The sequence below is a fragment of the Amphibalanus amphitrite genome, unplaced genomic scaffold (genome assembly GCF_019059575.1).
Source record: "Amphibalanus amphitrite isolate SeventyFive unplaced genomic scaffold, NRLGWU_Aamphi_draft 000219F_arrow, whole genome shotgun sequence".
In the NCBI taxonomy this organism is placed as follows: Eukaryota; Metazoa; Arthropoda; class Thecostraca; order Balanomorpha; family Balanidae; genus Amphibalanus; species Amphibalanus amphitrite.
The window spans coordinates 747,625-771,964 of NW_024881714.1; the positions used below are offsets into that span (position 1 = coordinate 747,625).

The 24,340-nt window shown below is 46.7% G+C and overlaps 1 protein-coding gene across 1 annotated transcript in view; it reads right to left on the reverse strand.

Moving 5' to 3' along the window:
* LOC122385451 (serine/threonine-protein kinase DDB_G0283821-like) overlaps window positions 1–24,340 on the reverse strand; it is a 72,280-nt gene that overhangs the window by 30,921 nt on the left and 17,019 nt on the right. The window contains exons 2-3 of the mRNA XM_043373745.1: window positions 5,928–6,140; window positions 545–683 (exon numbers count right to left, since the gene is read on the reverse strand). Of these exons, the coding sequence (XP_043229680.1) occupies window positions 545–683; window positions 5,928–6,140 (352 nt within the window). The remainder of the gene's footprint in view (window positions 1–544; window positions 684–5,927; window positions 6,141–24,340) is intronic.

Below are 24,340 nucleotides of genomic sequence, written 5' to 3' on the forward strand. Positions count from 1 at the left end.
AGTACTGCAGAGTCGGGTCACCGCACGACCCGCACAGGCGATGTCCGCGCACAGTGACGGCCGCTAGCTGCTCATGTTTAATGGATGCGGTCCATCGCGCCACGGCCTGGTGGACCAATTCATGGAACGCTGTCGCAGCTGCTCTATAGGCCATGCGGGTTTGTTGTTACTGGCTTGCATCAGGGGTCCATCGCGCCTGCCTCCGATCACTACAATATCATCATCGAGCGACAGTATAGGAGCGATGGCAATGAAAACAATGCATACCTAAAACGGCCCCCGGTTGCATCAGCTTACTGGCATAACCAAAACCGATACCACTCGACACAAACCTATAGCTACCGATAGCATACGCGACGACCATGCACTCTGTACTTTCGGCCGCAGGGTTACCGATCAGCGTAAAGTGTAGCACTCGACCTCGCGAAGCGGCATAAAGATGATGAACTGTAGCAGTCGCGATGCTGAAGAAATACCGGCATGCCCGGCCGGCGGGGGTATCGGTACCATGGTAACAGCACGTGCGCGTGCGTCTCGGACTGACCTTGATGTCCAGATGGGCGAGGTTACGCTCGTGAATGAACACCAGGCCCTCGAGCAGGTTACGCATGAAGCGGATGACGTCACTCTCGTAGGGCACCTGGTTGTCGTCGAGGATGCCCTGCAGGTCACCACCGCTGCCCCTGGAACGGGTCAGGTCAAAGCTCAATATCAGAGGGACGGCGATAGTATGTCAGGTGAGGTGTGGAGGGCTCAACATACGAGTATCTACTTGTAGAGTAGCCACGGGCCACTTCAAGTAGCTTTAAAAAGCTGTGACCAGTTAACTTACCAATTCCTATATTTCACAAAACCTGAACGTTTTTAAGGCTCTCGATCAATAGACAATGGCAGGGACAGTGTCCCATCATATTCACCCATGGATTGATTAAGTTGGGTCATGGGTGGTTGATAAGTGAATCGATTACCATAGTTCCTATTTGAATAATTGATCATTAGAAAGGAGACTGTTGATTAAATAATTGAGACACATCCTGATTCAGATTCAGTTATCGCTCAAGCATGATTAATTAGATCCATCTGCATTAGAGCTGAGAAGTGAACTGATTCAAACGACAATGGTTAGATGTAAGATGTCTGATCCTATGTGCCTATTGATATTTATCTTGATAATATCCAAGTTCACATTATCTCTCGTTTTAAGTGACATTCATTAACTCTGACTTGTAGAATTCCATTGATAAAAACGTTAACTCGAGCCAAACGCATTAGTGCCTGTCCTTCATATACCTCTCTATTACAAAAAAAGCTTCCATAATAGGGGTGCCCTCGACACGTCCGGTCTTTTTGAATGGCAGAGGAGCAGACGAGCCAATCAGCACGTGTGATACCATCGGAATCACGTAAGGTCGTCCATAGTAATGCCCTCTTCTGATGAGCTGTCGGCCCGGGAGTTTAGCCGGACCCTCCGGTGGCGATCACAATCACACTCACTGGCCGCGACGGGAGCAGATCATTTGCCATTGCAAGGTGTCTATGAGGTCGGTGATGTACCAGTAAGGATAAAATTGGGCTGCACGAGGTCCAGGCTTCCCGCGAGGCATGAGTGGATTGAGGAATGAGGATGCATTACTTGAAGTTTATAGCTTAAATAGTTTGCTGGATGAATTCTGATGTCGTTCGTTTAAGTTACTCATGGAATTAAACAAATGAAAGTGTAAGCAATAATGCCGACTGACTGCTTCAATCAAAAGGAAATGAGAACAATGCTGCATAAATGACCCATAAAACATGAGTTATTGATGGATTGAAAAACACGACATTTTGAATGAGCTTGAATCGGGGCAGCTACTGTTTAACTTTGCTCATAAATCATCGCATTATACGTTTATAGGTCATGGCGACTGTATTACTAGCATTTTACAAACGCTGCAAACGCCATACGACGGCCGATGCTATCCGAGCTCTGTCAGCACAAGCATTCGTGAATTGAGAGTAGGTATTCAACGACGCTATATGTAGGTAAGTGAGTATATATCATGCGTAAGAAAGGAAATTGTGTAACTCTAAAGTTAAACGTAAATATTTAGATATTTGATAGAGAGACTTGCAAAGGTAATTATGACTGACAAGTGACAGTACATTTTTCACTGGATTTGGTCTGTAACACAGTTGTCTGATTCCACTACGACACGATGGAATGCTTGGACAAATATGTAGGGGAGAGTGGGGTAATTTGGCCGCTTTTTTTTTAGAAAACGATGTAACTAAAAATCGACAACACATTTCTGCATTTTCTCAACGCTGAAAGGTGTGGCATACATTTTACTTTCTTGGACAGTAAGCTTGAAATGATAGATTAACTACTTATATTGAAATTGTGACGTATTACAAAGGTCTGCAAAGCGGCCAAATTGCCCCAGCAGGGTTATTTGGCCGGGGGTGTGGGGCAATTTGGCCGGTGTTAGTTTGAGGCCCTGATTTTTGTTATAGGCGAGTCAGCTTCACATTCAGCAATGACGTGCGTCCTACGACGCATGTGAAGCATTTTGGAGGTTGACTCAGCCGTCACAGGGGTCGAAAATAGTCAAAAAAGCGGCTATAGATGCGATGACAGTTTTACGAATAGCTTTTGAAATAATCAAGCTAGGCCAAAACTAAAAGTACCATCGTAATATTCTCGTCATTCCGCATCGAAACATGTATGTGTTGACCTCGAGAGGTCAAGGTCAAAGGTTGGCTTCAGGTCACGCTACCTCAGGTCGCTTGACCTCAAGGTTACGTGAGTCCAAGGTCATCATGTACATATATAATTCAATGCGCCTTGACGAGCTGAACACAATGAGACCATTTGCGCGGCTGTATCTTTTTTCTGTAAGTATTTATTAGCAAAAAAAAAAAAACGTTAGGTAACCTTTGATGACGTCACATGCCCTTACAGCTGTCCAATAGGAAATATGGCATCAAGGTAGTCAAAGTTGGTCATGAATTATGTCCTTTATGGTATAATTGACCATGACAACTCGGCCGTCCCAGCATAGTGACTCTGAGCGCGCCGGCCAAGTTGCCCCGCTAGTCCCGGCCAAATAACCCCACATTGCCATTCTGAAAATGTTTGTCTATAAAGTCGTCATGGCTGTACAGAACTAGATGAAATTGCTCTTGGAAGTTGGAACCGCTGAACACCCTCAAAAATGGCACTATAATGTTGGAATTCGTTTACAGCCCAAATACTTCATGTTATACAAATTTTTAAACGGAAGTAAAAGTTACCATTTTCTAACGAAATTCACCTTTTATTAATTTTGAATAAAACTAAGAGGGGGAAAGTTTTGACATTTGTTCTCGAGTTAGTTCCGATGATGACAAATGAATAGAGACTAAAGTTATTTCATTTACTTTTATCAGCTTTCGTACAGGTGGGGGCGGCCAATTTACACCACCGGCCAAATTACCCCACTCTCCCCTACTTTAATCTGTTTCTGTGACATACAAGCTCAATGTGTCGACCTGGAGCGTCACTATGATGTGACTGATGCTAACATTAGACGACGCGGCGATGCGCAAAGATGATGTGACCTACACTGACGTGCTGACGGATCGGCAGTGCGTCGGACTGACGTAATTAGTAAGCGAGCACCACAGCCCCTATCTCGGCGACATCACTCGTTCAGCCCCCCCCCCCCCCCCACCCCCACCCCACACGCACTGAGCCGGTTCAACCGGACCCGACATTGACCCGTGGCGAACGACAACAGCCGGCCGGACTTGGGGACTCGCGAATGACAATGTCTACGATGGAGCTGTATCAATGCAGCGTTCAGCTTTATACGTCATATATGTACATTGTACAGTCCACAGCAGAAGTAATGTGCGGTTTCAGTCATGGGTATGTTCTGCTTTTGAAGCTTAGGAACGATTAGCCAGACTACAATGAAACTTTGAATGTAGCTTATATGTATCGTCACCCTTGCAGCTGCAATTTTAGCTATTGACATCTTCTTTTCGATCACTCCGCATTAAACAATCGCCAGTCAAAGCCAACCGTTGAGATTGGTAAAACCCTACATTACTTTAGCGGTGGGCTGTACAACAGTGCCCAGAAGCATAGTTTCACTATACGCGTCACAATCGTAATTGTTTATCTGACTTCTACGTATTTGGACAAGGGCTAAGCCCAAAATTCTTGTTAGATAACCATATCCAATTGCATGATTTGTGAAAAAGAAGCCAAATATAGCTCGTAATAAATCACTTAATGGGGCATTCAACGAAAATAGCTCATGTTTATTGATGTCAATTGACGTCAATCCCTCCGCAGGTCTGACGGCAAACTGCTGCTGGTCGCCACTCCCAGGTCATTCTGCTGAGTTACGATTCAAATGTATGCACTGCAATTCCGGGTGGGTCCGGGCAGATCCGGGAGCGCCATCCGGAGATGATATCCACCCGACCCGGACAACAGCCCGCGGCTATACTCGGAGCGTCAGGGCACCGCACTGGGGCGCTCACGGGGATGATTCGTACGCAGCGCAGTGTCCCAGCAGCAGTGCGGGATCATGTAAGGTGGCGGACACGTCGAATTCACACCAAAAACCACAGGAAGGTTGTGCGTTGGGTGGCTATCGAATCGATCATCAGACGTGATTTAGCTTAATGTGCATTGCACTCACGGGTTTCATTCAGCACGATTTACAACGCGCGAGCTCATTGACAGTTTCAGCCGAGCACTGTGACTAGCAATTGCCATCAGAACGCGTCCTGAATCCGTCTGGTAAATCCACTGCACTCCACCAACGAATAATTTGAAACGGAAAAAAATCATAGGCTTACCGTTGCAAAGGAAAGGCCCTTCTTCCTCCAAAGCAAGGTGAGCCATGAAAATCCACTCCCCAGTCCCCACTGAGTCCCCTACCTACCCTCACAAGGCAGGCCGTATTTGGGGAGAAAAGTAGGCTCAATTGTGTGGCCGATGAGATCATCTAGGTCGAAGGTCAGCTCGATGGGTGCAGGACAGCGCTCGGACTGTCAAAGGATGGACAGCAGGCTGGTGGAAATAAATTAGAAAAGCGACTAAGGAGCGTCTCAGGACAGGATTAGTCAAACTCAGAGAGCTACGAGCCAGAAAGGGGTAGCCGGCGGCCAATGGCCGTCCCCAAATGGAGCCCACATCCGGAGCTTGTTATCAGGGACCGGCACGCAACAGCCGAGCCGAGCTGCAACCTCACAGATACCGTGATCAACCGCTTAGCTCACGCTAAAAGGCATAATTTGATGCGCAAACCGAGGATTATATGTGTTTGCAAGATAACGTAGTGACTGAACGAGACATTAATGAAATTTAAACCCTTGCTGAAACGCTCATGACCTTTGCAACAAAAATAAAACATTGTAAATACATAAGTTATCACTAAGCTGGGACAGCTACATGACAACGATATTATGATTGATCAGCTAAATGCATCGGTTTAAAATGTGTACACCCTTTTGAGTTTTGAGGTGCAAAGATCCTTAGGACCTGAATTTGAAAGATAAGCATTTATTTTTGGAGCAGTAAATCAGTAAGCCCAATTCTGGTGTTATTTGCCCTTGATTAGATATGGAAATCAAGACATCAGTAAGACAAACCGTCCCGTTTTTTTCTAAGAAACTATCAAAGACATCTGTAAGACTCTGAACATAATAACTTGAAACCCGAAATTATATCAGCAATTATTATGGACCCGAAATGTGGTAGCGATGGGATAATCACTTGCATCTGTAAGCACACCGAGTGACGGAACTGTTACGTCCCACAGCCCCCCTTCCATCACGGACACTGGCATGAGCTCTTCTCTTTGGCTTAGAAATTACCGTTTCTCACAGAATTTCTTCATGCTATATACATACTATTATATCTTCATACTATATCATATGATTGTACTCACAGTTCCATGACCAGCACATACTGGTCCTCAGTCTCGAACACCTCGTACAGCTGGACGATGCGCGGGCAGCGGCGGCAGTGGCGCAGAGCGGCCACCTCGTGCACAATCTCCGTTTGAGCCGGCACGTCCATACGCAGCTTGTTGCAGAACTTGGCGGCGAACCGCGCCCCGGTACTGCGCAGGTGGCAGTGGTACACGCTGGACCACTGGCCCCTGGGGGAGACAGAGAGAGGGGGGTTAATTTGGGGTACACACTGGCCCATGGCCTCTGAAGAAGACAGATGGGTATGGTCAGATGACTGGTCCATTGACCACTGAAGGAGACAAAGAGATCAGCTGAGTGGACCATTGGGCACTGGGGTACAAAGAGGGATCAACTGGGCGTGCCACTGGTACTCGCTGCTGCCCAGAACAGAAAAGGATATGTCAAGTGCGTGTCGCCGATATGCTCACTGGGTTTCATGGAACAAATACCTAGACAGTGAAAGCCTGGTGTCCCACGAACGGTATTAGTCACCAAAATGTCACAGTGCCATATGACATTCGTGACTTGCCCTCATGCCAGACAACTTGGCGTCTGTCACGTCATGACTGATCCGCCGATTGGCACGCGCTGACCCCAGTAATACGACAGAGGCCTGACAGACTATTGGCTGTCTACTCAGTGTCTAGCACCGGTGCATAAACACAATGACGGATGCCTCTTTGGTTGGGAGAAAGACGGCTACTTTCCATACACAGAAATGTCGGGAGACCGTGCAGCCCCTCCCGCCTTCTAAACACGGAAAAGAACATCAGCATCGCCCTTTGTAATGCATGCAGGGATACGACTTTGAGAAGTGGCATGGATGCGACAGCTCGTTTCAGCTACTGTTGACTTGATGACATTTGACTGTGAAGTGATGTCATGGCGGTGAACGGATAGCGCCACATATAACCACACTTAAACGGATTTACAAGTGTGTATTCAGTTTCGCGCATTTAATGGTTGCAACGTCCATATTGGGTCGTCTCTTAAGGCCTGGCTACACTATGCGTTTTCTGCGTGCGTTTTTGCAGGTTTGCGTGTTTTGCGTAATATCGTTCTAGGAAAAAAGTTATAAAAAATATAATTTTTACTTTGGTTATATACAAAAGCTAATATAACTCTTATGTAACTAAAATTTAAGGTGAAAAACATCACAAAAACGTAATATCGTTCTTTTTTCTAGAACGATATCACGCAAAACACGCAAACACGCAAAAAACGCACGAAGAAAACGCATAGTGTAGCCAGGCCTTTACATCATAAAGTCTGTCGTTGCAACAGCATCGCTCGGTAAAATGGGGAGACCCAGTGGCTGCTGTATAAATATTTTATTCCGTGTCGTACCTAAATGAAGAGTGCATATGGAAAGTTAAGTTATCTTGGTTAGATCATAGTGTAATAAATAACAAGTGAAGACACTTCGATTATTTTGTGTAATGCGTTTTCTTCTGCCGGAAGTGCTCTCTCAGAAAATCAACGATATCTGATGACGATTGATGACGTTTTCGTCATTGTAGTGCAAAAGTTTCATCCCTGTAGTGAAAACTTCTAACCCAAGAAACTACTATCCAAGCTTGTAGTTATATAAGTGTTGGTTTTAGCAGCTAATTCACCCTTATTTTCTACAAAACACTGAAAATAAATCCCTCTACACGCAACTTGAAATGAAATATCACTTAAACATAATGAGAAGACCAAAAACTTATTTTTACTACACATCTTTACAAGCTAAGAATGTCTTCTTTATGCCAGAATGGGTATAGCGTATGAACACAGGGACAGGCCCCACAGCTCGCGATACCTAAGAATTCATGTTCTCTTATCAGGCATATCGTTCGGAAGCTGTGTAAATGCCGACGCAGTGTTAAAATGGGCCAAACAGCTATTCATCAACTGGGCATTTCACCGGGCTGAAACGCATCGATGTCCCCTGATTTTGCAGATTATAATGCATTCAATAGGAACAATGAACATGCGATGACTCTCATTCATTTCACGCAATAAAAAGCATAGGTTCTCAAGTCAAAGTGAAGGAAAAGACCGATCAAAATGACTCGTATAATACAGACTTTGTTTAAATACTCTACACTTTTAGGGGCTGGTACTGTTATGGTGTCCTCTATTTTTGAATATTTTCATACCGGTTCTGTCACATTGCATTCAGTTAGCGATCATACATGCAATAAAAACAGTGGGTTCTCGAGAGTAAAGTTACGGAATAGAGTGAATGCTGATACGATGTTCAGCATGTTGGAGCGCAGATAGATCGAGTAGGACTTTCGTCGGGCTGTGGCACATCGATGTCCTCTGATTTTGAATATTTTCACGCATTTTATAAGAAAATGCGATTATTTTCTTTCATTAAATGCAATAAGAAACATGGGTTCTCGAGTCTATGTCAATCAAAGGACCGATCAAAATGGGTTATGTTTTAGAGACGTTGTCAAAATACCCTACACTTTTTAGGAGCCGGTGGTGTTATGATGTCCTCTGTTTTTGAATATTTTCATACCGGTTCTGTCAAATTGCATTCAGTAAGCGACCATACATGCAATAAAAACAGTGGGTTCTCGAGAGTAACGTTACGGAATAGAGTGAATGCTGATACGATGTTCAGCATGTTGGAGCGCAGATAGATCGAGTAGGACTTTCGTCGGGCTGTGGCACATCGATGTCCTCTGATTTTGAATATTTTCACGCATTTTATAAGAAAATGCGATTATTTTCTTTCATTAAATGCAATAAGAAACATGGGTTCTCGAGTCTATGTCAATCAAAGGACCGATCAAAATGGGTTATGTTTTAGAGACGTTGTCAAAATACCCTACACTTTTTAGGAGCCGGTGGTGTTATGATGTCCTCTGTTTTTGAATATTTTCATACCGGTTCTGTCAAATTGCATTCAGTAAGCGACCATACATGCAATAAAAACAGTGGGTTCTCGAGAGTAACGTTACGGAATAGAGTGAATGCTGATACGATGTTCAGCATGTTGGAGCGCAGTTAGATCGAAGAGCACTTTCATCGGGCTGTGGCACATCGATGTCCTCTGATTTTGAATATTTTCACGCATTTTATAAGAAAATGCAATTATTTTCTTTCATTAAATGCAATAAAAAACATGGGTTCTCGAGTCTATGTAAATCAAAGGACCGATCAAAATGGGTTATGTTTTAGAGACGTTGTCAAAATACCCTACACTTTTTAGGAGCTGGTGGTGTTATGATGTCCTCTGTTTTTGAATGTTTTCATACCGGTTCTGTCACAATGCATTCAGTAAGCGACCATACATGCAATAAAAACAGTGGGTTCTCGAGAGTAAAGTTACGGAATAGAGTGAATGCTGATACGATGTTCAGCATGTTGGAGCGCAGATAGATCGAGTAGGACTTTCATCGGGCTGTGGCACATCGATGTCCTCTGATTTTGAATATTTTCACGCATTTTATAAGAAAATACGATTATTGTCTTTCATTATATGCAATAAAAAGCATGGGTTCTCGAGTCTATGTCATTCATAGGACCGATCAAAATGGGTTATGTTTTAGAGACGTTGTCAAAATGCCCTACACTTTTTAGGAGCCGGTGGTGTTATGATGTCCTCTGTTTTTGAATATTTTCATACCGGTTCTGTCAAATTGCATTCAGTAAGCGACCATACATGCAATAAAAACAGTGGGTTCTCGAGAGTAACGTTACGGAATAGAGTGAATGCTGATACGATGTTCAGCATGTTGGAGCGCAGATAGATCGAGTAGGACTTTCATCGGGCTGTGGCACATCGATGTCCTCTGATTTTAAATATTTTTCACGCATTTTATAAGAAAATACGATTATTGTCTTTCATTATATGCAATAAAAAGCATGGGTTCTCGAGTCCATGTCATTCATAGGACCGATCAAAATGGGTTATGTTTTAGAGACGTTGTCAAAATACCCTACACTTTTTAGGAGCCGGTGGTGTTATGATGTCCTCTGTTTTTGAATATTTTCATACCGGTTCTGTCACAATGCATTCAGTAAGCGACCATACATGCAATAAAAACAGTGGGTTCTCGAGAGTAACGTTACGGAATAAGAGTGAATGCTGATACGATGTTCAGCATGTTAGAGCGCAGTTAGATCGAGTAGGACTTTCATCGGGCTGTGGCACATCGATGTCCTCTGATTTTGTGTGTACCAAGGCATTCTGCAAGAGACTGGGATTATTTACCTTTATTTAGTGGAATAAAAAACGTGGGTTTTCATGTCTAAGTCAATTAAAAAATCAATCATGACGGGGCATGGAAGACGATGATGTAGGCTGAGGATAACGTTCAATGATTAAGGGAGTGACGTTTTATGACGTTTTATTACGTCATACTGCAGCGTGAGTAGCTACATAGCCCACTTCCAGCTGAAGAAAAGTTGTTACATGAGTTTGCATTATACATTGGTGAAGTGTCTTCACTTGTTATTTATTACACTATGGTTAGATCTTGACCGTCAATCATAACAACGGTGAGATATAAAATTGTATTTAGATGGAAAAGTGATGCCTGCAAGACTGAGCCATACACATTAAACAGACTAGGTTACATGGACCACACCCTGCATCTAATTAATTGGATGAGCCACTGAAGAAGGAGTCATTACATTCGTGCATAGAATTAATATTCATTCTATTACAATTTTTGTCATAATACCTTAAAAATTACAGCCCAATTAGGCAATTGAGGGCACAAATTATCAACGTCAGAGCAGATACGCCATTATTATCTCACTGCATTGCTTGGACCACCCTTCTGCTGCATCTTTTTTAGTTAAAGTGTTCGAGCATAAAAAAGGATCATGCGATAGACACGGAGCAGTGTATAACGTTACTACACTTGTTTGAAATGCAATCATGACATCATGCATAATAGGTAGCATAACGCAAATGGTGTGCATGCAAGGCCGGCGAATGTGGCGAGCTTCTGAACGGTCCGGGCCCAGTGCGATAACCTTTAGGAGTCCTAAATATAGCAGCAGCCCTATTAGATGGGCATATGCTCTACTGCACATCCTGCTTCGCGAATAAATGTATATCCAACTAACTTCCCACACCACCAGCTGTTCCATAAAGCGGCAAAACCAGCGCGGTTAACGGCCTAGGTGAAGGTCTCTGACGTCAACTTGAGTAGGTATTTTGCTGAAATTACGCCCAGTATTAAAGCCGACCTCGGTAACAAGACCACCGATGATGATCATCGTTAACGTATAACTATATTTGCAAAATTGGGACGTTGAAGGCCACGCTGACATCATTTGGGCCGGGTCACCGCCTGTGTGGTCCACGTTTCACTCTACGTGGGCCTCGACAGCCCCTCGCCGGGACCGCCGCGTCGCCACTCGGGTTTTCGCCCTGGACTGACTCGAGGCATCTGGGGACCGTGGGACACCCGGGTGGCGGGCCGAACACCCTGGGAGCAATGTTTCTGAGATTGGAGAGCATGTCCGGCTTGGGTGGGATGATGACGTGAGGACCACCAACGGGGGGAGCCGCGTCCCAGAGAAGACGACTGGGTCGCCCGGCCACGCACGACACCAGCATGGGAAAACCAACAGCACGCTGATATAAAAACAGTGACCGAACAGAGCTCAGGACACGCAGGGTGTGGAGATATCGGGACACGTGCGGGACACGCGGATACGTCGAGACACGCGGGACACTGGAGCTCTGGGACACGAGGCCGACGCTGGATTACCGAGACATACGTTATCCGGGGACATCGCAATATTGGGATACGGGAAAACGTGCAGGATGTTGGTACTGTCGGTAGACGAGCTTAGCTGTGCTTTGTTTACCCATGCTAGAACGGAGAACCGATGGAAGTGGTTGAACCAAAAGTGAAACAAACATCCACAATGAGCAGAGGCCAACTGAAAAATTGCAGCCCATTATTATTTGTTGTCCCTTGGTAAAGCTAAACCAAGATCAGTCACCCTTCTAATCTGTAGTTGGAAAGTTTTTTTTTTCTTTATGAAACAGCACACTTAGTAATGCCTCCAACGCGATGGACAACAATTCCATAATTTTTTATTTATTTCTTCATAACTGTAGTTACTTTATGCCCCCGGCTTTGGATTTTCCATTTGAGTTCATCTTCCAAATGGCTGTCATTCCTGCATAAACAAATCGAAACGTTCTAAGAAGTTTGTTCTGTACTTTCTGATAGCTTCTTGTAACGTATTGTGTTGACAATGCGAGAAACCCCTATAAGCTTCGGTGGCCCATTCATAAATATTCGAACATATTAGGAGCCATAAATAATGCGCTTATCGTGTAACTGCTGGCAGTGGGTGGGTTCGGTTTGGCAATGGCATGGGTCCTTCAGCAACAATCCTTCATTACAATCACTAGCTCGCCATAAATAATCTCTATACGCCTTGAGATATGACCCACAATATCTCATGGTTCACTGAACACTGCATTCCAGTAAAAACAATGCGAAGTTGAAATAAGCAATGAGGCTTATCTGGACTTGATAGGACCGCATGTATCGAAAAATACATAAAATCTGCTTAAATCGCAAAAATGACAAGTTGGTGCTGTTCACGGAAAACGGCTTGTATTGCATGAATGATGACTACATACATCATGAACAGGTCTATTATCAACAGCAAACCGCAGTATTAAGGATACGGTGATCCGTCTCCATTTCAAGCTCAGTGTTATCCCGACTCGGGGCCCTAGCTCCACACAGTAGTAGGAGTCTTTGTAGTCATCGTCAAAGCTCGTTAACTGTCCGTTTGTCGTCCTCTCGTGTGTCCGCCCGAGTTAGCTCTTCGTCCGCGCTCACCGTCGGCTCGTCGTCCTCGTGTCGTCCGCTCCGTAACTCCGTGAACGACAGCTCGTCCTCTCGTCTTGCCGCTCGTCTGTCCGTCCAAGTCCGCTGGTCTTCCGCTCCTCGTCCGCTCGTCTGTCTGCACCGTTCTCTCGTCCGTTCGTCGTCCTCTGGTCGTCCGTCCGAGTCCGCTTATATCGTCCGCACTCCGCTTATTGTCCGCTCGCCGTCCGCCAGTAGTCCGCTCGTCGTCCGCTGGTCGTCCGCTCGCCGTCCGTGACTCACAGGCCGCTTATTCACCGTGTGAGAGTGGGCCAGTCGCTCCAAAACGGGTGTCCGTCGCGCCGCGCGGTGAAGGGTGGAACCACTCGGTAGTCGCCGGTCACCAGTCGACCGACCGACGCAGCCAAAAATATGGCACACCTTTCCGTACCGAGCGTCGGAACTGGCTGGCCTGGCAGCTAACGGCTATTGTAAACAAAGCCGAGTCTAGCCAAACTGGAATAATGCGGACCGAGTTGAGGTAATGCCACACCTAACCAGTCAGCAAGTAGACACAAAATGACCTCACCGTAGACATGAGAAGTGAATTGTGTTGAATAACACAAATTGTCGTCTATTCACAGTAGAGCTTTTGTTTCACTTAACTGCAGGCTAACTTAAGCAGCAGCCAGCAACTACATATGTACTGAGTGCAAAACTACTACAACATGACTAAGCAGAACCAAGCTCACACAGTTCAGTCATGTTCAGCATTCAGCTACGCCGGACAGAGCTAACTGAGTTGAGCTAAGCCAAGCTAAGCCGAGTTGAACTGAGAGCTCAGTGTGAGCATGTAGGCACTACCCGACGTGACACAGCCGCTCCGAGCCGGATGACGGCGAGGGCGACTGTCAGGAGGCGGACAGCTCCGTCAGCTCGCCGGCGCCGCGTCAGCTCAGCGCCGCTCAACTGAGCTGCAGAAGCGCTAATCGGCTCATCAGCACTCCAGCGCCGCTGCGCTGCCGTCAGTGGGAGAGGCATACCACCCATGGGTTGCTAAGCAGCTACCGTCCGCGGCTTTGACGGCTTACTAGCATGAATAGTTTAGTTATAAGCTGACAGAGGATACAGTAGACAGGCGATAAGCATGTCGCATGCTTTCTTTTTGTTTATCATCCGCTTGCGTTTGTATTCTTATCTTCAAATATGCACACCATATGGGCGGATACGTCTGGATGCGATTTAGCAAAACTTACGCAATGAACAGACCAGGATCCAAGCTGCATGATGAAGGTACAGGCAAGGCATGGCCCGATAATTTCCTGTAAAAAGGGTAAGAACCTCTATCGAAGCTGATTCGACATATGTTTCCTGGGGCACCGCATGTGTCACGGTGTCCCCTTTGCGTGGTCCATCTAAATTGTGCTTCTGCTGTTGTCTCTGCAGTTTCTCCGATTACATCCTTATCAAACGGAAGGTTGTTTCAGCGCCCAGTCGTCCCATTTTTAAGCACGTGTTCGTGCCTGTTCACTGCCCTAGACGATGCGGTGGGTCAGGTCGACCTCCCGTCTCCACCTCTCGGCTCCCCGCCGGCCACCTCTGATGGTCCGATAGCAGCAGTGTCGTGAGGCGGCTGTCGGCTTCATGCCTCAATTACCAGGACGCGCTGCCAGCCGGGCTGATTTACGCACCTCACATGACTAGCGCTCGTGCTACTATCCAGACAGAGGTCGTAAATCAGGGCTGGTCGGTCTCAGAGCTATGGAATACCACACGACCTGAGCTGTTCTGGAAACTGCCGGGAATTCCACATAGCTGAGATCCGATACCGCACCGCATGGGACTGTCCCCTACAGGGGATGAATTTGTAGTGTGGGAAATACAATGGAATGTCACATTTATATGACACATGACTCACGACCTTTAGCTAAACTCAGCATAAGTGGCCAGAAGTTGCGGTATACGGGGGCACACTAACCGACTTTGTGATGTCTATATTTTTAAATAGTTTCGACATGTCGGCGGTGTGGTATCCATCAAAGGTGTCCTCTGAAATGAAATACTAACACTTATCTTTCGATTCTCCCAACTGTACCTGTCTAGGGCTGCTAACGATGTAAATGTATTGCGTAAAACGCAGCATGTCCAGTTTGCCCACTGACATGTCACCAATAGCGGTACCATCTTATCAGCGAATAGTGAATACTAATAAGTTACCTTCTCAGTGAGTAGTAAGCTAGAACTTTTCATTTCTCTTCATATGTTTCTCTTTCCTCTCTCTTTCCTTCTTTCTTCCTGTCTCTTTCTCCATCCCTCTCTTTCCCTGTTTTCCTTTTTTTTTCTCTCTCTCTCTCTCTCTCTCTCTCTCTCTCTCTCTCTCTCTCTCTCTCTCTCTTCTATCTCTCTCTCTCTCTCTTTCTCTTCCTCCCTCTTTCTTGTTCTCTCTCACTTTCTCACAATTTTAGCAACAACATCACCATCATAATGCTAGGAATTTGTTTCGCTATCTTTTAGCGTCTGTAACTATAGATGTCAGCGTCCATTATCGTCGAGTGATGTACAGATAATTCTCCGTCTTCAGTGCCGAGTTTGCCAAGGCCATACTTTCGCAATTCCAATTGAAGCCAATAAAAAATATCGTCATTGGTTACCAATTTAAAAACCATGCTGCTCTCGAGCCGCGAATTCGCCGAAGCGGATCTGCGGAATTATTCATGCAGAGACACAGAGAGAAAACACGGTCGTAATTGATTGACGCGTGATCCGTCAGAGGTTGGTCGGGAACGAGGCTATTAATTACCAAAGTCCGCACGGCTGGCTGAGAGGTCTGCGGCGCCGACAGAGTCCCCACAGTGTAGTGCTGTGGTGGTGCCGTCATTTCCCGGTACCGTTCCGATCTTCATCGACTTCCAATGCAGACCGCACAGCAACAACGATTTTGGCTTTACGGACTAGTTATTCGTGTGTATTGTTTATATAGCTGCACTACAGAGTCGGTTTACTTTGGTTTTCCTTTCATGGCCACCAATAAACGATAATTTGTTTATGAACATCGTCACGCTAACTTCCTGCCTATTTCCATAACCGATAGGTTGACCTGCATCGTGCAGCTGCAATTGCATCAGAAAACACCCTCATTCACGTCCTGTTGTTGCAGAGCGGTACTTTTGTTCTGCAAGATTATGGCCCGCTTCCCTTCTCTGCCCCGAGGTGGATGACGACAATTGAAAATCGGTCTAATGACGTCACTGGTTTACAAATGACGTCACTGGTCTCTATGGAGCAGCTCAACATCTGTAACAGGTGTGCAGCAGCTGTCGGTATCCTGCCGGGCCTTCCTCCCACACTCAGCCCCACCCGCAGCGGCGGCGTCTGAGACGCACCAGAGACGACCCCTGACGACCTGGAACCAGTCCGGAGCAGAGCCGGAACGGGACGGGACGGGGCGAGACGAGTGTGGGTGTTGAACCCGATCACCGCCGTCGGCCGCGCCGCACCCCGCCGAACGTGATTGGCTCAGGAGATTGGAAGACATAACCGCACCCGCAGCAGCTCTATTGGCACTTGCCAGGACAGCGCGGCGGTTGTCAGACCAAGTGCGATGACACCGTAACTCTTGCCGGCTGACCGCGCACGGGACCTCGGATAACGTCCACCGTGGCGGAGCGGGAGTCGGTTGTCCCAGCAGGATCAATTACCGGAGCGACAGGGAGCCGATGCAGGCAGATCATCATCACCTGCATGGGGTGGTAAAGCAATACTTCGTCGCTTGTCGGCTAGCCCACCAACGTTTTGACCATCCACGGCCGCATAATAAGCCAAGCGTGGATGAAAGCTTTGGCAGTGGATGCCAACTGACGCACCTGACAAACGTAGCGTTGAACTGTCAAAATACTCGGCCGTCATTGCACAATTGCCAAGAAAGTGCGAGAATCACTGTGACACCCAGAAAAGCGTAACAGGTTTTCATCAAACAATGTTTTATCCGACTGAAATCAAAATAATTCAATTGTAATTCAACCCTAGTTAGATCGCATCATAAGGGCCTTTATCATCTTCTGTTTTGCCTCTGCTTTAAACTCAAATCAGATGACCAGCAAGAATGGAAATGAGTGCGATCCAATAGAAAACCACGAACACATGTTGTAATCAATCAGAATCGGACAATTACGCCGGCAATCAAAAGTCGCGATACTTTATAATCCTGTCAGAGCCGGGTGTAGATCCCACTGGAGGTGAAACCCGACTCGCCATCTGAAGATGGTCGGGCAGCGCCACCCAGTCGCCGACAGGGGTCACCGGAGTGGCTCAGAGGTCACTGACAGAGGTCACCGGAGTGGCTCAGAGGTCAGGCACAGAGGTCAAGGTCACCGGACTGGCTTAGAGGTCACCGTTTTAGAGGTCACTGACAAAGGCAATAGAGAGATTACAGAAGCACCATGCAGAATGTAGACACACAAATGCATTGACATTGACGGACTGGTAAGAACGAATTAAGAATGCAAATAGGCGAAACTTGAAACGAAAGAAATGACTAAAACAGTATGGAACATGTAGCGCGAGAGAAAGAGCGATAAATAAAAAGAGGAAAGGAGAGGGAGAGCATTGAACGAGAGGGAAAGAAAGAGAGAGGGAGAGAGAAAGAGAGAAAGGGAGAAAGAGAGAAAGAGAGAAACGGAGGGAGGAAGAGCGAGAGAGAGGGAGAGCGTGAGAGAGCGCGAGAGAGAGAGAGCGAGAGCGAGAGAGAGAGAGAGAGAGAGAGAGAGAGAGCGAGAGAGAGAGAGAGAGAGAGAGAGAGAGAGAGAGAGAGAGAGAGAGAGAGAGAGAGAGAGAGAGAGAGAGAGAGAGAGAGAGAGAGAGAGAAGGGGAGACCTAACCAGTCCTCAGAACACAGGGGCTCAGCCGCACACACAAATGGCCAACAAAAGACCTGCTCAGTCGACTGACCTTATAGGGACAGTCAATTTCACTGAATGATTCGGAGAAGAGCCATCCTTTCTCATACAGAGGGGTCACTTTTACTCTCCCCGCCAGCTGCCCTTGAACTCGGAAATCTGCGGAGAATCTAATTTGTGCGCTGAGCTCTGACAGCCATCGGAACTGAGCGCAATTGGCGGCAATCAGACGGGCCACTTTGCATACGACAATCACAGATGATGATAGGCATCTCTGCGAATTAAGATTCATCAAAGGTAATAAATAGCGTGCCGATAGAGATGTGTTCTCACCCCTTGCCAGGCTGCACTTTTGGCTCTCGTAGGATATGAATATGCTAGTCCTTTACACCTTCATTCATTTGCAGTTTGCACTAAGCATGTGAGCTGCGAGGGGTGTAAATTAGGGGCTGTTACAGGGGTTCGTTAGGGTGCGTGGCTAAAACAGACATTAGCTAAGCCTGGCTATCTACACAGATCACTGTTCCACAATACTGAATACTGAATTTTAACACCTTTAATGAAGCAATTATGGAAACTTGTCAGCGTCGATAGTGGTAATGGCTTCAAACGCAAGATTACTCATCACTAATAAAATTTGACGGCGTATTTATTATATCGACCCTGAAGTCTGTGCGTGCTCCACATGCACCCTTCTGAACTTAGAAACACTAGGACCTGCCCATTTACTGCGGATAGGAATTTGCCGGTGATCCTATCCTCTTATTCATGCATCGGGAACTGCAATTACTAGTAATAGCAAATTATCTTGCCAAGGAAGGGTACGATGTACGAGCATGATAGAGTAAAATTGATGAGTGCATATGTGATAGGGCGATAATTGCATTAAATTAGGCAATTATTAGGCAGTTGAACATGGTTCCTACATATCGCTACATCACACTTCCGCGTAATAAGTTGTGTGAAGACCAAAACCGAAGAGCAGCTTCGTTTTGAAGACAAGAAATAACATTTACAAGAGGAAAATATTGGTGCATCAGCAGCATAAATGTTCACCACTCGCCGTCTTACATAAATAATTGATATCATTATATGCTACGTATTCAAGCAACTAAATCAATTTCCATTCTGTAATGATACGCGATATGTTTCATTTGACAAGTCGCTTATTTGATCAGATCAACATCACACAACAACGATTAATGCCATTTGGTTGATCGGTTGAAGTTATATCAATACCCACGTCCCAATTTACAATACGTCTCTCTATATTCCTATCAGATGCCTATCACACTAGCAATCAGTACCTGTCGATAACACTAAAAAATACACAAAAAGTGCATACGTAAAGCCAGCCCACCCCACCAGCTCACCAGGAAAGCCAGCCAGGCACTGAAAAAGAAGTAAATCGCTCCTTTAGGCAGTCCGGCGAAAGTTCAGTGACAAGCGACTGCCACGCCGCATAAGAGCCTAACACTGCAGTGACTGCAACGTTGACTGTACGGTAACACCAGCACCACAGGGGATGGGACCAGGATGGCACAGCTCCCATAGCTAATTTCACTGAATATAAGAGCTTTTATGCTTACACGATCCAGAGGCACACAGCATTAGCTGGCTCCCTACATATGTATATGATGGCTTGGAGCAGACGTAAAGTGTATTGTTCCAGTTAGCCGCGCCTGAAGTCGCTTGTCAGAACTGCGTATAACACCACCGACGTCGACGCGGTCCGACATGAATATCAATGGCGACAACGAGAACGAACGACGGGGGAAGACCTGGGCGCGTGCACCCACCAGTCACCCGCCAATGACTCACCGCATGCTAAACAGGCCGTCGATACTGCATATTTTAGGACTCAAGGTCCGTATAGCGACGCCTCGCGTACGCCGACCCACAGTCTCGGTGTGATCTACGATCGTATTCAAGATCTTCCGACAACACTGCGGGTCCTTAGGTCATAAACAAACTAGGAAAGGCAGATTGACAGAACGGAGGTCACTACTCACCTCCCACTGGGTTGCAGGATCGACAGTTAAACTGAATTCTAGAGAACTCTATCCCGGGCAGCCTTTCACAGAGGTCTAATATGGTGTGGTAAGACCCGGGTGCTGAGAGCTACACAGAACTCGAAAATGCGGGTGGGCGGGCTTACGGGATAGACCGCATCTTAACGCAAGTGATCCATTGGCTTCAGTTCGTTGAAACATCGTCTCTGAAAAATATCCTCGTGCTGTTGTAGTTCCCAAAACTGAGTTTGAGACGGCCACATCATAAAACGAGCCCGACAAGATAAATTCAAAAGATTATTGCAAAGAAACCCTGACACCTGTTGAAATTTGACGACCATCCAAAGTACCAGTCATGCCTTTATATGGGCGACACACGTAGAATCTTGGTCGTGTTTTGTCACAGAGTGGTGGCTGATAATAACTTGCTCAGGGTTGTGCAGCTTTCCAGACTATCCTCACACGAGTGCATTCTTGCAGATGACGGGATCAGCAGTGCACCCCAACGCGATACCTACCAGCTCACCACGAAAAGGAACACTGCCATCGTCTGTTGCTAAGCCCTCGCGAACGGAGACATCTCATATCAGTGCCACAGTCTGACTCTCATTAACCTACGGTGGGCACCTGTCGGCATCAGCAGCACCACGCTGACACTACTTCTGGCGTAACGTCGACCGCCCGGGGTCACCGCCGCCCCCGCCCGCCGCCCCCGCCGCCGGGCGGGGTCCCATCAGCAATCACTTTCTGAGTGACTGGGTCCGCAAGTGACGACAGTCGCAGCTCCTGTGCGCCGGCCGACACAAGACAGACCTCTGATCATTCCCTCACTATCTCCAAGCCCCGACACAAGACTGAGGAGGGTCAGCGCGCCCCGGGACCGCCGCCCTGCGCTCAGACAGTAACGAGCCAGGCCGCCCGGCGATCGCACCACACCGGCACCGTTACCCAATGGACACAGACAGATGAACTTCCCAATCGGAGCTCCTTGTATGGACGAGCGACACAGAGCCGGCGGCGGAGAGCCACCGAACTGTCCCTGTCTGTTGGACTGTGTGTCTGTCTGTCTGTCTGTCTGTCTGTCTGTCTGTCTGTCTGTTTGTGTGGGTGTCTGTTTGTCTGGGTGCTTGTGTCTGTCCGTATGTCTATTTGTAGGACTGTCTGTCTGTCTATCTGTCTGTCTGTCTGTCTGTCTGTACTCTGTCTGTCTGTCTGTCTGTCTGTCTGTCTGTCTGTATACTATGTCTGTCTGTCTGTCTGTTTGGCTGTCTTTATTTCTATCTGTTGAAGCACCATGAGTCATGACGCTATACTCACACATATCCAATGTCCATGAAATAAAAATAAAAACAAACATCAAGGTCCACATTTTCTGTAAATTATAATCAACAATCGTGGAAGAGCTTCTTCGAAGAACCAATCCGCTTCTATATTGTAATCATTGCATGTAAAAAAAAAGAAAAGAAAAACATACACACAGACTCACAGAAAAGGGTGTAATAGATCTAACAAACCATCAAGTAAAAACGATTTATCGTCTTCTGAAGATAGATTGACATGTAACTGCTGATCTTTTGCTGATCTCGCCGTCATGTTGCATTATGCACATACTTGCTGCATTCTTTTATTTTTATTCTCTGTCTCCGCCTTTTGAAGCAAGTAAAGACACTGACAGACGGCAATAAAACTCTACCAAGATGTGATGTGCCACTTGTCTTAATCTGCAGTGCAATGTTTGTCAACGTACCAGCTTTATGCTTGCACTCGGTGACCAGTGAGTTTAGCCTTCGGACCTGACAGAATCACAACGTCCAATCACGCTAACCAATGGCAGGTATAATGTCGCCGCTACAGGAGATTCCATCTCCATCTGAGCAGTGAGTGGTTCAGAGGGTCCTACTCCTAAACCCACACAAGGTGCTGTCGCGTGGCAGCGCCGTAAGTAACCCGACGCCTGCATTTATAGGAATGCAGCCGGCCGCCCCTTTCAACCATGAATACTGACCAGTTCGGCGTATTCACGTCATCGGTTGAGACTAGCGGACACGTATAGTAAAACACGCCCATGCAGCTGATGAAAGGGCGCCCGAGTTTACACGGCAACTAAACAGCCATTTGAGCCGACAACTAACTGTCTATTGCATGCCGGACACGTACTGCGGGCCTACGTCATATGCTGCGTCTTACGCCGATTCTGACGGAGCAGCCCGCTAACTGGAGTTTCCCAGAGTAATACACCTAACGCCCTGAACTAAATCCGTCGTAAAATGCACCTTTATTTGCAGCATACTACCCGTCCGATTAGCTGTAATTGTAGTGCGGGTGGAATTCCAGGGCCGGGAGGAGGTTGCACATTGCACGCGCTGCTCTGACCTAATGTATTCAGTTCGCACGGTATCAGTTTCGGCCGCCTCACATTATAACGGTGTCAGCTGGCAGAAATAGATGACTACACGCCTAGAGCCTCGGCCGCTAGTCATCACAATGATAATTTGGTCGGAGATGATCACATCAAAAATGACTGCTGCGACTCCCACTGACGACTGACGAACCACGCATGGGTCAAATGACAGCACGCTTGGGTCAAATGACAGAATACTTACGAGTCAAATGACAGCACGCATGGGTAAAATGACAGCACACTTACGAGTCAAATGACAGCACGCATGGGTCAAATGACAGAATACTTACGAGTCAAATGACAGCACGCATGGGTCAAATGACAGAACACTTACGAGTGCCGCCTTGGCTATGAAACAATTACTGGCGTAACGACCTGGTGGCGTATTCAAACGTCAGGTCCCTGACCTCTTGTTCACGGGTCTGTGGAATAGATCTGCGTGCACATAAAACCTTCATGCCCACCACCTGTAACTAACCAGGCTGGAGGTCCATTGCCGCTCACAGTTCTCTGCTCCAATGCAAGTACCGGCCATCCGACCTATACAAGCACCTCATCATGTCGTGAAGCGGCTGCTCGCCCACGATCAAAAGACGGCCGTCACGGCGCCAGTGGTCGGTCGTGTGTGTAAGTGTTTGTGTACGATGCCCTTGATTGCTCGCAGCCGGTTGATGACAGGGCACAAACGGTCGAGTGGGCGGCCAGAGCGGTCCAGGCAGTCATGAGCGGCAGCCGAGAGCGGTGCGGGGGTGGCGATCCTATCACGTCCCGGACAATGGCCCAGCTGTAATTGAACACACCCCTGGCTGATGGTATCATTATCAGCGCATTACACGGATACATCAGTCACCCAGAGCTTTATGCGGAAGGTTAACTACGGCTATTTAGTACGTGATTGAACGTCAGACAGAACATCCTACGATAGTGAACGTGAATTAGCATGTTTTACAGGGTGATTTTTTTTACTTGTTAAAAAGTAATGAGGTCTAGTGGCGTTAAAATGCAAATATATGTTGCAAAATTATATACCAGGATGACGAGCATTCTGGGACATTTTAATTTCATGCAGACACGATGTGAAGGAACGTCCATCGTGTATTTTACTTGTGCTTGAAGTTACCCCCTCTCTCACCGACACGAATCAGCCCGCCTGAGCACGTGTTGAACAGCACCATGGACTCCCATACTCATTAGGCGGACTGAAAAGGCTCCTATCGCCCATTTTCAGCTCTGCCAGATATTTCCACTGTTTTCTCGTTATATCTGCCATAGATGGGTCCAAAAACTAGAAGTCTAGGGAGGGCAGGTCGAGGATTTTGATACTGACGGCCCTGGTGGTGTCTGATTCGCTGTTTTTCTTTCTCCCTGAAGACTGATTCTTCAGAGTCTGCACTTACGCCAGATAGACCGTTTGAAGGTTATTTATGACTACAAGCTTAATCGTGCGTTATTTAACGTGTTTCTGAGGTATCTCCTTGATCATCGTATGCTTCGAACTGCCTCAATGCTTCAAAATCATCGTTTTGTGTCGTTCCTTACTGAACGGCAGTGGACCATGCGTGCCCGATTGGTGGGACATTTTCAGGCTCCATTGGGACCGAGGCCGTCGGTGAAAAGGGACAAATGATGACACCATACAAAATGTCCCAGATTTATCTATCACGTGCATTGCTTTTTTGCACGCGATTTTTCGATTTAGGGACCACCATTGACGTTTACTTTTTAACAGTTAAAAAAAATCACCCTGTATAACGTGAATGTATAGTGATTTGTGGCTGCTTGATATTAAAATAACGTTTATTTATTAATGTCTCAATCGAAGAACAAGGTCATAGTAAATACACACGTGATATGTATGCTACGGCCGTCGTGTGTATGCCTATGCACTAAACCTATGCATACGAAGAGCAGAAACAACGCCCTACTCTTTACACTGCCAAAGCACATATCTCCAGTTTCTTCCCACAATTGGCAATGGTCTCAGGTCATGGTCACAGTCCGTGCACCTCCGGAACGGGCTGTACGAGGTCTCGGCTGGCAAATAAAAACGTGCCTTCGCTAGGAAGATGATTACCTTTCCAACCTTTGCTCGGAAAATAATTACACTTCCCAGGGAGCATTTGTTTACTAGGAAGCGGTGTCACATCCAATCTGAGAAAGTAGCATGGTCACCAGTCACCTGGCAGCAGACATACAACCGCCAGGTGACTTGTTGGTCTATACAGCGGACGGTGTGGGCTGACCTAATCTCAGTCGAAGGACAGTGGTTATTCCCATGCTGGACGGTGC